Source organism: Nuphar pumila, chromosome 17, assembly GCF_984573655.1.
Source record: "Nuphar pumila chromosome 17, dmNupPumi1.hap1.1, whole genome shotgun sequence".
In the NCBI taxonomy this organism is placed as follows: Eukaryota; Viridiplantae; Streptophyta; class Magnoliopsida; order Nymphaeales; family Nymphaeaceae; genus Nuphar; species Nuphar pumila.
In genome coordinates this window covers 6,555,990-6,572,392 of record NC_143265.1, presented here as the reverse complement: position 1 = coordinate 6,572,392, position 16,403 = coordinate 6,555,990, and the positions used below count along the sequence as shown (strand labels likewise).

General features: G+C 39.7%; 1 protein-coding gene across 1 annotated transcript; it reads left to right on the top strand.

The window, feature by feature from the left end:
* Positions 1 to 11,869: 11,869 nt before the first annotated feature.
* Positions 11,870 to 15,174, top strand: LOC149811474 (norbelladine 4'-O-methyltransferase-like). The gene is made up of 4 exons (XM_089993709.1): positions 11,870 to 12,060; positions 12,218 to 12,297; positions 13,463 to 13,607; positions 14,948 to 15,174. Exons 1-4 carry the CDS (start codon positions 12,004 to 12,006, stop codon positions 15,101 to 15,103), a joined length of 438 nt encoding a protein of 145 aa, XP_089849835.1. The 5' UTR covers positions 11,870 to 12,003; the 3' UTR covers positions 15,104 to 15,174.
* The last annotated feature ends 1,229 nt before the right edge of the window (positions 15,175 to 16,403 follow it).

Genomic DNA, 16,403 nt, shown 5'->3' with positions numbered 1-16,403 from the left:
TTTCATGTGGGCCGCTGTGGGTCCCATACAATGCTGTCATGTGATTGGCTACTTAGCCGCTCCTTTGATCTCATCTCCATAATGGCTGCTGACCGTTATGACCACTTTAACCTTTTTTTTCTCTTTTTCTTTTTTTTTGTGGTTAGGTCATGGGAAGGAGTCTGAATCAAGTACAGCACATTAAAATGTGCTGCTGCACCTGACCACCTTCTATCTTTTCCATGTAGCCTGCTAGCTGTGAGACTCATGGTGTTTTAAGTGTTTTGAAATGTTTAATATAGTGAAAATATGAGTGTCTTAAACACGATGGCAGGTCAGATGATATTGCCAAATCACGGTGGGGAAATGCTATAACATCCCTACCGTCCATCATGGAGATCAACGCCTGCCAGAATGGCTGCCAAGGATGATGTTATCAGCACCTTTTTTTTGAAAGGTAAGCTGGGTTTAGGCAGACCCTCACCAGTTATTATTCAACGCACCACTGAGTTTTGAACCAACCATGCTGAGCCCCAGTTGGTATCATAAGCAACTTTTTGGTGTGCCCCCCAACTTGAAAAAAGAGGGAAAGGGTGTTACATGGGATCAGTGGACGGTGGAGATGTTGGAGCATTTCCCCACAGTGATTTGGCAGATCACCTGATCTCGTCAACACGGTTCTTGGGGTACCCAAGAAATGGTACTAGAAACTGAGAAGTTTATGAACTTTGTCATATCTCATTTTATGCAAAAACTACCATGAAGATTCGTCATCATGGACTGCATAGTCTTTGGGCATTGGCAAGACCCGGGGATGTAAATGGATCGGATTTCGTTTGTAAGGAATACGATCACTTTCAAGGAATACGATCGATATTAGTGAGATTTTTTTTTAGTTATTTACTAAAAATAATTTTCTTTTGTTTGAAATTCTTGGTGCATGTTGTCGAAGAACACGATTCATATCAGTTAACTATAATCCTTAAACAAAGTTGATTGTGTTTGTGACGATGGAACTTGCATTTCATGCAATCACATATCATATGAAAATTGATAAACCCAGGGTATTGTAACAAGTTTGACAAATTCCAGCGAAAAATATTATGAACAAATGCGATATTTCAAGTCACGTTTTAAATGCAAAATAATTTCAAAATAGTACAATGTTTACTTTAGAGCATAATTAGTATCATGATTTTATCACATTCTTTACGTTTTTGTCTGCTATTTTTGTCAAAAAAGGTGAATTTTTATTCATGGGGTTGCCTTGTCATATGGTGCTCATGCACTTACCATTTATATGATGTCGTGAAATCTACACCATCACTCTTGGGCTAGCAATGCCCCAATTGCATAGATGATCTATCATGCATTATTGGCTTGATTTGAGACCCAAGGGGTTTGGCGCAGTGGGATGGGGCCTAGACCTTTTGACGGTCTGTCTAGGTTTAAATCCCATGGGGGTCACCCCCTTGCATATGTCGAAGCTTGGCAGCTCCCTGGGATCGAGAGGTAAGCCTTCAAAGTTTTATGCTAACATGGACAAAGACCGTAATTACGGCAGGCTGAGCCAGTATGGCTAGGTCTCTGCCTGGAGCTGTTTCTCCAAGTAAAAAAATTTATTGGCTTGATTTGGGAGAAGACCGTGCTCGGTTCTAGGCCTGACCTAAATCAGGCAAGATTTTGAAGGGCCGACACAGGCCACTAGGCTCAAGTGGGCCTAACAGGCAAGCTATGGGCCAGACCTTAGACCCAACCTCAAAAATTATTGTAAGTATTTGTTAGAAAAGTTTTAAAATTAATATCTTGGTGATTTTGTTTACTACCAAAAGTGCCTTGAAAAAGTTTAGTCCCATATCTAAGAGAGCAATTTTTTTCAAGAGGTTTAAATAGAGAGTTTGTTATCTATTATTTACTTTGGTAAGCCTTGAGTCTTTAGGTGGTTTGCGAATGTTGTTGCGCATCGTGCAACAAGCGCGCACGCACAAGGGCGCTTGAGGCGCAATGTGGCATTTTGATGGCACACTTTGCACTTTGCAGCGGTGCGAGGTGCATATGAGGCACAAATATCCGTTTTGATGTTTCGGTTTTGAGATATCTAGCCGTTTGAAAGGTTTTAATAGCATTTATATTGAGTTTATGGCGCTTTGTGACTGTTGGACGGTTTTGGAGGCCTTTGATTGACAGTCACAGGTGGGTGACCGTTCAAGGACCTTTTCATCCTATTTTCAAACCGCCAGGATTATGGCCATTAATCTCATTTATCTCAAAACGTTTTAGCCTGGTTAGTCTATAAATCTCTTCCTTTTCCGTCTTTTGGATCATCAGAATTTCTGACTCTCTAATTTTCTCCTTTCTTTCTTCCTGGTTTTGGCTTGCAGAGTTCATGTGTGGGGGAGGTCATCTGTTCTTCCGAAGCAGTGACACTCTTGAGGTTCAAGCCTAGTTGTATCCTGGGAACTCAGTCATAAAAAAACCCTTTTTTGCATCTTCGGAATTCCCAGAATGGGGCAATTGAAGTTCTAAAGATAACGATCTTAAGAACGTGTCACTAGGCTTGAGATCTCTTTTTTGAAATCCATTTTATCACAAGGTTGGAACAACAATATTTTCCTTGGGACATTAAAAACCATAAGACTGGGTTTGTGAGATGAGACGAGGAAAACTGAAGATGGGAGCAGAGGTGGAAATGATAGATGATAGTGGATTTGTCACTGCATCCTTTTTAGGATATAATTGAAAATGGGAGATGAAAGCCATGGTTGGCTTGCTCGGTGACTCGGGCTAAAATCGTTTGGGGTCTAACTCGCTACTCGGTGTCAACATAGATGACTCTTTTTTTTTTATAATTAAAAAAAATCATTAAAAATTTAAAATAATATTAATTTTTTAGAAAAATAAAAGAATACAAGAAAATGTAAAAAAATACTAAGACATGACACAAACAAATGAAACCCCAACATTAACCATCTGGGTTCATACCATTGAAAGCCCAATGCATAGATTCAAGAATAGTATGCAGAAAGTTGCTAGGAATAAGAAATCCATAATTCGAATTTGAAGAGAGCATTTGCTGCTATTTGACAACAGGAAGTTATTTTCCTATGGAATGAAGGCAGATGCAATGGATCAAAATAAAATTTGAACTCATTGAATGGCCTTTCAGTTTGATAGAACCAAAGAGAGCTGATTAAAAGAATTTATGCATCGTCCTTCATTCACTGCTTAAACCTGAACTCAAAAACTCAGAGAGAGAGAGAGAGAGAGAGAGAGAGACGAAAGTAATTCAACATTACCACTCATGAGGATCAACAAAATGTTGAACCCATGAACTGAACAAGAACAAAAGCCAAAACAAATAAAGAAAGCACAAGAGAAAAGAACATTAGACAGATAAAATGGGCTCATGCCGGAGCCGCTTGCCCAGACTGCGACAAAGGATAGGTAGCATCAGCAGGAGGGAGTGGAAGATCACTAAGATGCATACGCAAGATCGCATAAACATCTACCAAGATTTTATGCACCAGGTTTTGAATGTTAACTCGAATATGACGAAAATGAGCATCGTTACGCGCCATCCAAACAAACCACCAAGAAGTAAGCAACCACGTCCGCCAGATGAACCTCCACCTCTTGCTGCGCCTAATACAAACCGGCCCCAAGATTAGATCTAGCGCAAAGGACTCCTCCTTAACAAATACTTTCGGATGCCTCTAGGTCCTGCTAAAGATTTCCATAAATATTGGGCAAGACCAGAACAAGTGAAACGTAGATTCTTCTGCAGTTTGACAAAGCACACACCAACTCGGTAGTTGAATGCCCCACTTCTTTAAATTACTGTGGGTTTGGATCCTATCATGCAAAATTAACCAAGCCAGGACTCGAGAACGGGGGGAAGGACCCTTCGCCCAAAGCACATCCTCGGGCAACCAATCAGCCCCTGGCGGTAGCAACGATCTATAGACTTTTTTGGTGAGAAACTCTTCGCTTGGTGCCAACGCCCACTGCAACCACTGACCAAAATTTCCGGAGACCTCAAAATGGTCTCTAAAGCAGGCTAAAGCCCTCAACCACGATTTACGCAAGTGCGAGAGCGCCAAACCTCGGGTTCCCAGACGAACCAAAATAAGAGTTGGATCCCCATATTTAGCAAGAAGAAAACTAGCACAAGGGTTATCCAGTTGGTGGGCCAACCAACATTGCTTGGCGACAAGAACAATGCTTCGCAGTCTGGGCACCAGAATGCCTAAACCATCCATACGCCGAGGTAGTATCACTGAACGCCAACCAATCAAGTGACGCTTACCTTTGAGTTTACACCCAGACCATAGAAAGCCTGCCAGCAAGCGCGTCAGCTGCTTCTCTACTCCCATAGGCATCACAAACAGAGACATGAAAAATTCTGGAATAGTTGAAAGAACATGTTTGACTAAGGTTAGACGTCCAGCGCTAGAGAGATAAGACGACTGCCACGAAAGCAATTTGCGCTTCACTTTTTGAAGTGTCGGAGCCCAAGCCGCTGAAGAGAGAGGCTTCACTTGTAACGGCAAGCCAAGGTACATAATAGACATGTCAGAAGTAGTGAAATTAAAAATTCTCTTTCCAGCTGCAAGCATATTGGCATTAACATTGAACATGGTAATAGAACATTTGGTCTCATTTAGAGAAAGCCCGAACATGGAGAGAAAGAACTGAATGATAAGCTTGAACCTAAGCATCTATTGAACATTTGCACTACAAAAAATGATCATATCATCAGCATAAGTAAGAATATGACCCAGGAAGTTGGAAACCTGCAAAGGATCAATGAAACCCAATACAACATCTCGCTTAAGCAAGACCACAAGACCCTCAGCAACTGCATTGAACAACAAAGGTGATAGGAGGCACCCTTGCCGCAAACCCCGCCCTAGCTTGAACCGGTCTCCTCTAATACCATTGATATTTAACATGGCATGGGCATTTGAGACCAGCTCTGTCACCCAACCAAAAAAATGACGACCAATACCGAAATTTGCTAACATTTGAAATAAGAATGGCCAATGCACAAAGTCAAAAGCTTTATGAAAGTCTAATTTAAGGACAAAGTAAGGTTGACCGCTATGCTGCAAAGAATGGACCACCTCGGACGCCATGATGAATGAGTGTTGGACCCTCTTATTACGGATAAAGGAGAACTGAGAGTCTGAAAAAATCTGGTTAGCCACCGAGAGAGAGAGAGAGGTCCAATGTTTCTATGTTTCATGTTTCTGGTTTCTTCCTTTCGAAAGATGCAAGTGGGAGACTAGAGCGTAGAGAGAAGATGAGATTGGAGCACAGAAGGAGGTTGGATTTTTTGGGAAAACTTCTGAGAATCTTATCCCACCCACACTGCAGGTTTCCTTGTGCCAAAAAAAAAAAAACCTCTAAAAACTATTTTTTGAAACATTGGTCATGAACCGGACCGAGTTGACCAGTTCCAACCGAATGGTAGCCGGGTTTTGGCTTAAAACGAGCAGAACCAAGATCGCCACTAGGTCGGGATCCTGCTCGGTACGAGTGGGCGAGTTGACCGGTTCAAACCGGCGAGTCTGCCAATGACCATCTACCCTATCATCTCCATTTCAACCTCCTTAAGTACAGTTTAAGAATTTCCCATTTCACCTATCTTCTCTCAATCTCCCTTCTCTTCCCCTGCTCTCAAACAGTGCCTGAATATCTATGCCACTTTTTTGATATTTACATAGAGAAACAGCCCTTAGGATCAGAGGTCTAGTTGCACTGGCTCTGTCTGCAGTACATACGATCACTCCCTTTGACCTCAGGGAGTCGCCACCCTTCGGCTTGTTCAAGGGGTGATGCCCATGAGATTTGAACTTAGACCATCTTTTTAATGGCCTAGGGCCCATCCCAACAAGCCCTTCATCTCCAACTTAAGGAAAAGGAATATGTACAAAAGTATATACAGAAAACACCAAATTATGAACAATATTTTAGAAAATTACAAAGACAGATTGCACTCCCGAACCAAGTCCCAAACCATAGGTTTATTGGCCCAACTGAACTCCCCTCCATTACTCATTGATTTCAATAGCAGAGCGCAAGTCTCCACAGTACCAATATGCTCACAGATACCAGAAAACCTGCAATGCAAGTTTCTCTGCACATCTACCCTCACCAGGGGCTCTGCTTGTCTGGCAGGAGCAGTTCTTGTGTTGGGACGTTGCAAGTTTGAATCCCAATGGTTTGGTTGTATAACATCTCCCTATCCCCAGATTTCTCTGTCGAAAAAAAAGTGACATCTACCCTCAATAATAGCCTTAATCCAGGACAGCCAAAGCAAATTATTGCCGGCTATATAAATCAGACTCCCATCATAGGATACTCATCAAAGAACAGAGTAAAAAATGCAAATTTCAAGGAGCGAAATAGGAGTATTGTCTTGGCATACACAGGCCATTAATAAAGCGACATCTGCACATCTTAAAGTATAAGCAACACGTCTGACTTTCCCAACTGAGCATGAAGCAAGGAGGAAGAAAAGCATAGATGGATTTTCTCCTTCAAAACTTACTAGGAATTATACCGGATTTAATCCAGCTGCGGACTATAATACTTTCCTCCTGTGACCAATCCAATTTACAATAATCACTAAAAGAAATCGGACTTTTACTCCTGTAAAAGTCTGCCTAGCGCCAGTAATTCTCTGCACATTACTGCCCAAGCAATGTGTTTGATTTATTTCAAAGTGAGATTCAAATTCTCATGACACAACTGATTACGAATAAACTAGATTTTCCAAATGATTGGAAAGTTTGATGCTAAAATTCGTCAAACCAATCCACTCCAAAAGATACAGAAAACCATCTTTGTAGTTTCCACTCTATTTTCACATGTCAAGTAGACTGTTCACTTGGCCTTAGGCAAACACTTGGACTCGTATATGAACCTCCTCCACTTTTCTGCTGTAACTTTGGCTCTGATTTCCTGCCAAATAAGTTTTCTAGTTACCATGGTAGAATTATTTCTTGTCTTTTTTATACTGAAGAGCCCCAACATAACCAACCCAAGGCGGCAGCAAATCGCGAATCACATTGATTGGTTTCATACAAAGGCCTTAGGCCACTTGATGCTTGAGGAAAGGTTCAATAACACCATATTCAGACCCCCTAACCTAGGGATGGCAGTGGACCGGGTGACAATGGGGCCCTGCCCCGCCTTGTCCCGTTTGGACCGGGGATGAAGGGCATGAAACGGGGATGGAGGCAGGGTTGAAGGTTAAAATCTATCCACGTGCGAGAATGGAGGCAGGGATGGACTTACACTTTCTCCCGCCCAGCCTGTTCCCGTTGCAATCCCCGCCTTGCCCCACCCCCAATCCTTTAAGAGATGACTATAGATCGAGGGAAAACGGGGCCCCGCCCCGCCTCACCCCTGTTTGGACTGAGGATGGAGTTCTTGAAACGGGGATGGAGGCGGGGGTGGAGGTTCGGATTTTGAGATGGGTCGGGGTTGGAGACCTTGTCCCCCGCCCCAGCCTCGGTCCACTGCCATCCTACCCTAACATCATGGATTTGTAAAGTAGGTCTCCGTAATTCTGTCCAAAAATCTAATAAATTTATAACCCCGTAAAATTCCTCCCCATGATCTCCTAACTTGGTTCTTGATAGTCCAAAGGCTCTTTAACACTCAAACATTTAGCTTGAGAAAATTCAGCCCATTAGGAAGAAGCGCACAACGCAGACCACCCCAATAGGCAACGCTAGCCCATTTTTCAACGGAGAAAGCTGGGGTTAGGCAGACCCTTACCAGTTATACAACAATATGCCATTGGGATTCGAACCTATAGCATCCCAGGTGACGAACATCTGAAAAAATTGGCTCAACTTTTTGTGATCTAGGGGCGAGTTTACAAGTTGTTGTCACGTATGAACAACTTACCCATATGCATTTTGTGCTTAAATGAGTTGCTGTCATATATGAACAGCTTACCCATATGTTTTAATAGGGTGCCACGAGACATGAACAACTTTACCTACTTGATTATTTAAAAAATAAAATAAAATAAAATTTTGGATATGCATAACTTATGCATATCCAAAATTTTATTTTATTAAATAATCACGTGAGGAGCACCTTACTAAAACACAAAATGCATGTGGGTAAGCTGTTCATATATGACAGCAACCCATTTAAGCAAACAATACATACCAACAAGTTGTTCATTTATGACAGCAACCCATTTAAAAACAAAATGTTATTCATACGTGACACCAACCCATTAAAAAAATAGAACAGATCCGTCATATGTTTGATAGAATCTCAAATCAAACTCAAACTGCAAATTAAACAAGATAATAACAATGTATGAACATGAATTTTATTGTCTTGTTCAATTTGAGATTCTATCAAGCATGAGACTGCCCCTGTTTTATTCTGATTTTTTAATTGATTGTTACCATGTAGTGAACAACTTTCCCATGTGCATTTTGTGCTTAAATGGGTTGGTGTTATATGTGAAAAGCTTACCCATATGCATTATGTGTTTAAATGAGTTACTGTCATATATAAATAATTTACCCATATTCATTATCAGATATGAACAATCTTACCCACTTGATTATTTAAAAAATAAAATAAAATCAAGGCTCGACTTTTTAACATCTTCTAAACCTCTAACTTCAACCCCTCCTTTCCAAACAAGGATGACAAATTCTATCCCACTTAACCAAATGAAAAATGAGAAGAACCATCATTCCCATTCCACAAAAACTCTGTAAAAACCCATTCCAACTTAACAATCATCAAGATGGGCATCTTAAAAGTAGAGTTCCCACATGTAAGTTGAGTTTTCAATAAGCCTAATAACAATCAAATATTAGATGGGCTTTGCATAAATATGTGATAAGTTAGGCAATTTTTTTTTAAATTCGCCCATAAGTTCTTTTGATTGTTTTTGGTTTAGTTAAAATCAAGCTAAGAGCGATCTCCAATGAGACTTACGAATGAAACCCCTCAGTTGAAATAGTGCTATTCTAACCAGCCCAACTGTCATAACAGACGATTTTTCTTTTTCTTTTTTTTTGGTTCTTTATAAACAAGTTAGTGGTAAATAACCCTTGGGATTCGATTAATATCGCTAAGATTTTGAAAATCTAACGATATTTTCGCAAAATAATCATAAAACGTTATAAATCCGAGAACATTGCGAGATTCTGAAAATCTCGCTTCGGTTTTATATCTCACGATAAATGCGCTATTTAAAGCAGCTGCCAACCCACCAAAACATCCAAGCAACAATTACTTAAAGGCAGGGGTATTTATGGATTTCTGCCTTGTTAATTGCTGCTGACGTGGCAACTGCACGTGAAGACTTTTTAGCATTATGAGTATTCTCTCTGCTCTTCGATGTGGTATTATTTTCTGTCCCACTACAAAACCTATTCTTTACAACTATGGACAATGTTTGGCTCTTACTTCCCACCTCAACGCACAATTTTTTTTTTATATGAATCGGTGTTTGTATTAATATAATATCAGGTGAGGGTAGGCCAAAAATTCACCAAAGTAGAGATTCGGTGAGGGTGGGCAATCAGCTAAAAAAGATGGGACCTGAGTTGTTGAGTAATAAGTTCTTTTTTTTTTTAGTAAAGTGTAGTAAGTTTTTACACTCTCTCTCTTTGTGTGTGTAGAAGTGGGCATGCGGTCTAGCAGCCGGCGGGCCAGCCTGACTCGGTCTCTATATATATATATTATATACATTATACATATATAACATAATTTATATATAATACAATATATATGACACAAGATTTATTATAATATTTTATATATGACATAATATATATAATATATAATATAATACAAAATATAAATAATATATATTATTTTTATATATAATAGGCCCGACCTAACCCAACCCGACCCCACCTTATTAGACCCACCACACTAACAGGTGGGCCATGTGCCAGGGTTTTCCCAACGAGCCAGTCTAAACTGAGCCTTTGGCTTTGCCCGATCTGGGCAATGGCCCGTTCCTGATGCCCATCCCTATGTGTGTATTAAAGTTTTGTTGAACATTTATGCGAAGGGATGGCAGTGGACCAGGAGAAAACCGGCCCGTCTCGCCCTGTTTGAACCGTGGATGGAGGACATGAAATGGGGATGGAGGTTAAAATCAAAACCTGTGTGAGGATGAAGGCAGGGATGGACTTATGCTTTCTCCCGCCCTGCCCTGTCCTTAATCTTGTTAGTAAACCTTTCTCTCTTTCTTTAAGGATGGCAGTGGATCAAGGAGAAACAAGGTCCCGCTCTGCCTCGCCTCATTTGGACCAAGTATAAAAAATATAAAACAGGAATGAAGGTTAAAATCAAAACCCATGCAAGGATTGAGGGCAAAATTTTGAGACGGGGCAGGGGTAGAGACCTTGTCTCTACTCTCGTCCCGGTCCACTGCCATCCATACTCTTGCCGTGTGAAAGACTTTAAATTGTAGAACCAACCCTACCATATAGGCAATAAGTATACGGATATTTTTTTCTCTTGTTTTTTGGATCGTAAGAATTTGTTTTCTACCACAGTGGCTTGCAGAACACAAGACTTCGATACTCGAGGCAAAGGTAAAACTGCTACAATATGCATAATAGTCCATTACATTGGCTACGAAGGATAGTATTTCAAACTCTAGATTTCAAGGAGAGAAACACTTTGATAAAGGGTCTCTGACTCTGGTTCAAGAATCATGATGCCCGTAGTGCCAAGAGAGCGATACTCCTCTTGGTTGTAAATAGGATTGTAATAAAAAATTGTGTATGAGCATGACATGTAATGCAAAAACAACTAAATAAAGAGATGAATAAAATACTCATGCAATATAGGTAAGCATAGTGATCCATGCCTAAAGGTCGACCTCTAAGTTGAGTGGGTCGACTCTTTTTTGTTCCTGTTCGATGGTTCGGTTGGGTTGAGAGTCGACTCTTAAGTTGGATGAGTCAAATCTTTTTCTAGTTTTGTGTTATTTTCTGTTCTAAGGGTTGATCCTTGCTTCAACAGGATGAACTTTTCGGTATTTCTTTTTCAGTGCGACTTTATTTGAAGGTCAACACGTGATGAGTTCAGGATCAACTCTTCTTGTTTGGGGAATGAATTTTTGGCCTAGCGGTGTTTCAACTAATTTCTTGTGACACTCGTGTTGAGTAGCTGGATCATTATGATACGGTGTTGTCTCACGTATCGTTTGATGCTATTTTCAGGTGCCTAGCAGTAGGCGTCTGAAGGACACATGGACAGACATTCATAGACATGGACATATAATTGCTTCTATAGTTTTTGAGAACTTTGTACGTAGATATACATAAAGATAAATATTTTGTCACGTAAATTTAGATCATGGTTCGAAAACCTGAGTTAAAAAAAAAAAATTTTAAAATAAGAACTTGTGTTTTTAAAAAAGAGAAATTGAGAAAAAAAAATTAATGAAAATTTTAGGTTAAATATTTCAATAATCGATTCTGGTGTTACATTATATGTTGGATTGTCTCAAAGTGGAGAGATGAGATCAATTTGGAAGAATATTAATCCTCAGAAAAATGTTGAGAAAACATCAGCATATAAGAATTTAATAAATTATATAATGCATTGGAAACTATGCTCTGTGTATTGCAAGTTCATGGCCTCTATATAAATCCATAATCAACACTGTTAGAAATACTTAAATTATAAATCCAGATTTTAATGAGCGTAATACGGACCATATTGGACCCGACCCGGAAGATCCAAGTGTAGTGCCATGACGCTATTTTCTTCATTGTGCACAGCTCAGTCCCTTGCCTTCTTGGTCAAGTCTGTCTGATTGCAATACTATAAAAGACACCCTCTGAGGAATTTCCTGCTTGCAACTTTCCTTTTTTTTTTTTATTGTTTCTCCTTTTTGCTTTCTGCCAAATTCCATCATCATCATCAATCTCTTCTTCTTCTGCTGCTAAGAGAATTGGGGTTGCCATTGTTTTATATTTCTCTTTTTCTTTTTCTGTGTTTTTGGTAGATATGGCTAGTGTTCAAAGAGATAAGAAGAGCCTCTTCAGAAGCGAAGCCCTTCATGAGGTATGCGTTCCTTAATTTCCTGCTCTTGATTTTTCTTTTCTTGTTCTTGTTGGCCTTCAGTTGTGATAACATGTAAATTAGGGTATGTGGGTGGTTATGATTTTGTTTTTTTGATGAATTTATGGTATTGAATCTGTTGATTTTTGGATTTGTGTAGTACATATTGAAGACGAGCGTCCTCCCAAGGGAAAATGAGCTGCTAAAGAAGTTAAGAGAGGCTACAAAGTCACATCAAATGTCTCTTTCTCTCTCTCTAAACTTGGTTCCCCTTCATCTTTCCCAACTCTCTCTCATTAGTGACTTTACCCTGAAAAGTATTTTCTGTTCTAGTACTCTCTCTCTCTCTCCAAAATTATCAATGGAGAATTTTGGGTTCAAGCATCTCACACCCTAATGATGTGGAGAGCGTCACAGGCTACTCACCATCAGAGCTGCCTTGGATGCCCTTCCATATGATGATGCCTTTCATCGGCAGCCAAACACCATCACGTTTGTTTTGTGTCAGCACAGTTCATTTCTTGCACTTCAGCAGCGCTGCTTATCTAAAATTTGAATGGCTTAAAAAAAATTTGTGGAACTCATCTAAGAAACAAGCTATCCGATCATGTTGTTCTAGCACCAATTGTCAGAGCTGCCTCTCACCTGATCAGCTCTCAATGATGCGTGGTGGTTTGGAGTCTGAAGGTTCATATTTTTGGATTTATAACCTGAAGAAACTGCACCTGGCAAAAAGATCTTGCACAGAAAGTAGGACCCCCCACCCCCCCTACCCCAAACCCCCTTGGGGCTAGTCTGAAGGTTCATGATCTTACAATTTTACATGATGAGAAGGAAAATGTGCATTTTCACCTTTTTTTTTTTGCAAAATTCAACCGTTTAGATGTGTTCCACATGGTGAATTTGCTAGAAACCAACTCTTGACATGTATTTTTCATGAAAAATATTATTTTTGGATGTTTAAATATTTATGAAGATTATGAGTTGATTTTAAAGCTTTAAAAAAATTTGTTTATGAATCAATGATTGAAGAGCTGGTCCTTATAAAACCAAGCCTCTTGGTCACATCTGTATGGTTAGATTTAAGAGAAAAAAACAAAGAGTTCATGAAAATCATGGTTAACACTTTTGTTCTCAGTGACTCCTTTCTGTGATATTCAAAGGGATCCTTAAGAAAGGTTTTAAGTTTATCAATTGTGGCTAGACTGTTAGAAGCCAAGATATGTTTGGAATTCATAAGATGCATGACCAAGTTCGTGATCTCTATTGCTTTTGCTATTATTCTGACCTGCAAAGGGAAGTTTATCTAGGAAACAGGACCAAATCTCCTGATAATGTATTTGCTTCTAAGATATTTCCAAGAACAATATTTGGGGAGACTAAAATTTGTTGCTTTTTGGTGAAGGCGTTTGCTTAGTGTTCCCCCAGAAGAGGGGCAGCTCATATCTCTGTTGGTGAAACTCATCAACGCAAAGAAGACGATGGAGATTGGGGTCTTCACTGGCTATTCTCTTCTCACCACCGCTTTAGCATTGCCTGAGGATGGCAAGGTATGAACATGGTTTATAATATGAAGAGAATTTTTTTTTTCTTTTCGTTTTTTTCAAACCATGTTGTGAGGTGTGCAGTTAGAAAACCAAGTTGTAACTCCAATTTTCTCTCTAAATACTTACCTACCTTAGCAAAAGGTGTAAATCGTGAAAAGACTGCCCCCGGACAGGTTCCTTCAAGGGATTCCTAGGGATAGCAGTGGACCGGGAGAAATTGAGCCCAGACCTGTTTGGTCTGGTTTGGACCAGGGATGGAGGACATGAAACTGGGATGGAGGTTAAAATCACAACCCACCTGGGGATGGAGGCAGGGATGGACTTATGCTTTATCCTGTCCCGCCCCGTCTCCGTCCTCTATCCCCACCTTGTCCTGTCCTGTCCCGTTCCGTCTAGGATCCTTTTTTAGAGATGAAAGTGAACCGAGGGAAAACCGGTTCCGCCTCAGCTCACCCCATTTGGATCGGGGATGAAGGACATGAAACGGGGATGGAGGCAAGGATGGAGGTTAAAATCAAAACCCGTGCTAGGATGAGGGCGGGGATGAAAGGTAAGATTTTATTACTCAAACAATCATAACTTTACATTGATCAAAGATGATCCAAAGTGCAATTCTTAGCAAATAAACCAAGATTGCCAGAATAGGAAGTGTAAGTGGGAGACTATACGGGAAATCGAAGAGAGAAGCAAAGCATTTTAAAATGTATAGGAAGCCAAAAATGAAAAAAAAATATAAGAATTCAATGAAAATCAAAATGAAACATAAAAATAAAATAAAAAATAATTATTCTTAAATTTTATAAATTTTTTATTATAAAAAATAAATTTTTAACAAAATCTAAAAATGATGACTACCAATTTTAAGAAAGTACATGAAAGTGAATGGAAAGGGTAGCAGAAAACACAAAAAATATAAAAAGTAGAGTGAGAGAATATACAAGAAGAATAGATGAAGCACATGAAAAGCATAGGAGAAGCATGGGAGAATTTAGATTCTCATCAAGTTTCGAAAGCGAGAAGTATCATCCTTCCAAAGTGAATTTTTGGAAAGCAGGCTTCTCACCTATCAAAGAAGCTTTTGATAACTCTCAAATAAACCATTATAAACACATATGATGTCAGATTGAGTCGATACAAATTGCACCTATGGTTTTCCAACTAGAGTTTACATGCATCAGGCAATAGCAAATGTGCATCCTACACTAACAGCTCATATTTCTTTATGCTTTGATTTTTTTCTCTCTTTAATTCCATATAGACCAATATTTTTTTCAACGCTTAATTCTGAATTTATTGCAAAAAATCATAAAATCCTGATAGCAAGATTTTTGACATTGTTGTAGATAACAGCGATTGATCTGAATAGGGAATCATATGAGATCGGGCTGCCGTTCATCAAAGAGGCTGGGGTGGAGCACAAGATCAGCTTCCTTCAAGGCGAGGCACTCCCACTTCTGGATAAGATTTTGGAAGAGGTAAGCAGCAGGACTTGGATGTAACACTGGATCCGGATTTGAAGAGTGGGTCCTTTTCCAGATTGGGATCCAATTTGGATATCATAGTGGAGTCTCTATCCAATCGGGCTATGATCCGAGTCCATGTATGTGGTACTAGATTTGCTGATAAACGGGAACTCTATTTTGTTTTGAGTTAGACCCAATTTTGGACCCGATTACTATTAAAGTCTGACCAGAGCCGAACCACAAATATTCAGATCCCGTCCCAGATTCAGATATATACCTATCCAGATTTTATATTATGGGTTGGATTCTGTTTGGACCCAGGTTGGGTCTCTAAAGATTTGCATCCCTAACAATGGGTGGGATCGGTTCGTGCTCAGGTCAGACCTGCGCCCTGGGCTGGGCCCATTGAAAATGATCTTGCCTAGGGCTGCAAACGGATCAGATACAGTCAGATATCCAAATTTGACCCATCATTTCTGGATTTGGATCCTTACTATAGGCTCCCCAAGTGGATTTAGATGGGATTTTGATTTACTAAATGAGATTTGTTTTGGACTTGGATCAGTATTTTAGGTTGGATATTGTTTGGTTTTGGATCACAACAGATTCAGTGGCTTTTCTTTTTGTTTTAACATGTAAATAGCTTGTTTGGTGTCATTTTTACCCGATCAAAGTACAATTTCATTTAAGGGCCAACTTTTTGCCCCTAATTCCAAATATGGGCCAAATTTTTCATAAAAACTGTCAAACAAGGGCTTGCATTTATTATTGTCCTTCGACTTAGGTTAAATCATAAGTCAAATTACTACAGTGGCCTTCATCATTTTTTTTTATGAGGATAAGTAAGTACTTTTCAGTTTTTAAGGGAACGTTTTCGAATCTATTGGGTGTTGACCTGAGGTTTATATTTGACAGTTTTCAGACATAGTTTGGCCCATATTTGAAATTTCAAAAACTTGTGGCCTCATATTTCGTATTAGGAGCAAAAGGTTTGCCCCTAAATGAAATTTTCGGACGATCCGATCTAGACTCATTTCTACTCTATTGGTTCTGATTTGGATCCAGATTTGATTCTAACAAGATTCGGCCCATATTCGATCCGTTTGCAGCCCTAATTCCTTGCCCCAACCCGAGCCTGAACCGATAAGGTTTCAAACTGGTCAGGCACAGGACTTGTCAAGTTTGGGACTTCACTTGCTACCAAACATGTTCAACCTCACTTTTGGTTGGTCTAAAAACCTAGAAGTTCATGAACTTGGTCATGTTTCATTTGATGCAAAATCTTGTGCCGGTGAACTTTGCAGGGAGAAGAAGAAGGATCGTATGATTTCGCGTT

Coding starts and splice junctions, on each gene's coding strand:
- LOC149811474 (XM_089993709.1), top strand. CDS start 12,004: ATGGCTAGTGTTCAAAGAGATAAGAAGAGCCTCTTCAGAAGCGAAGCC. Junction 12,061..12,217: donor GAAGCGAAGCCCTTCATGAG/GTATGCGTTCCT, acceptor GGATTTGTGTAG/TACATATTGAAGACGAGCGT. Junction 13,608..14,947: donor CATTGCCTGAGGATGGCAAG/GTATGAACATGG, acceptor ACATTGTTGTAG/ATAACAGCGATTGATCTGAA.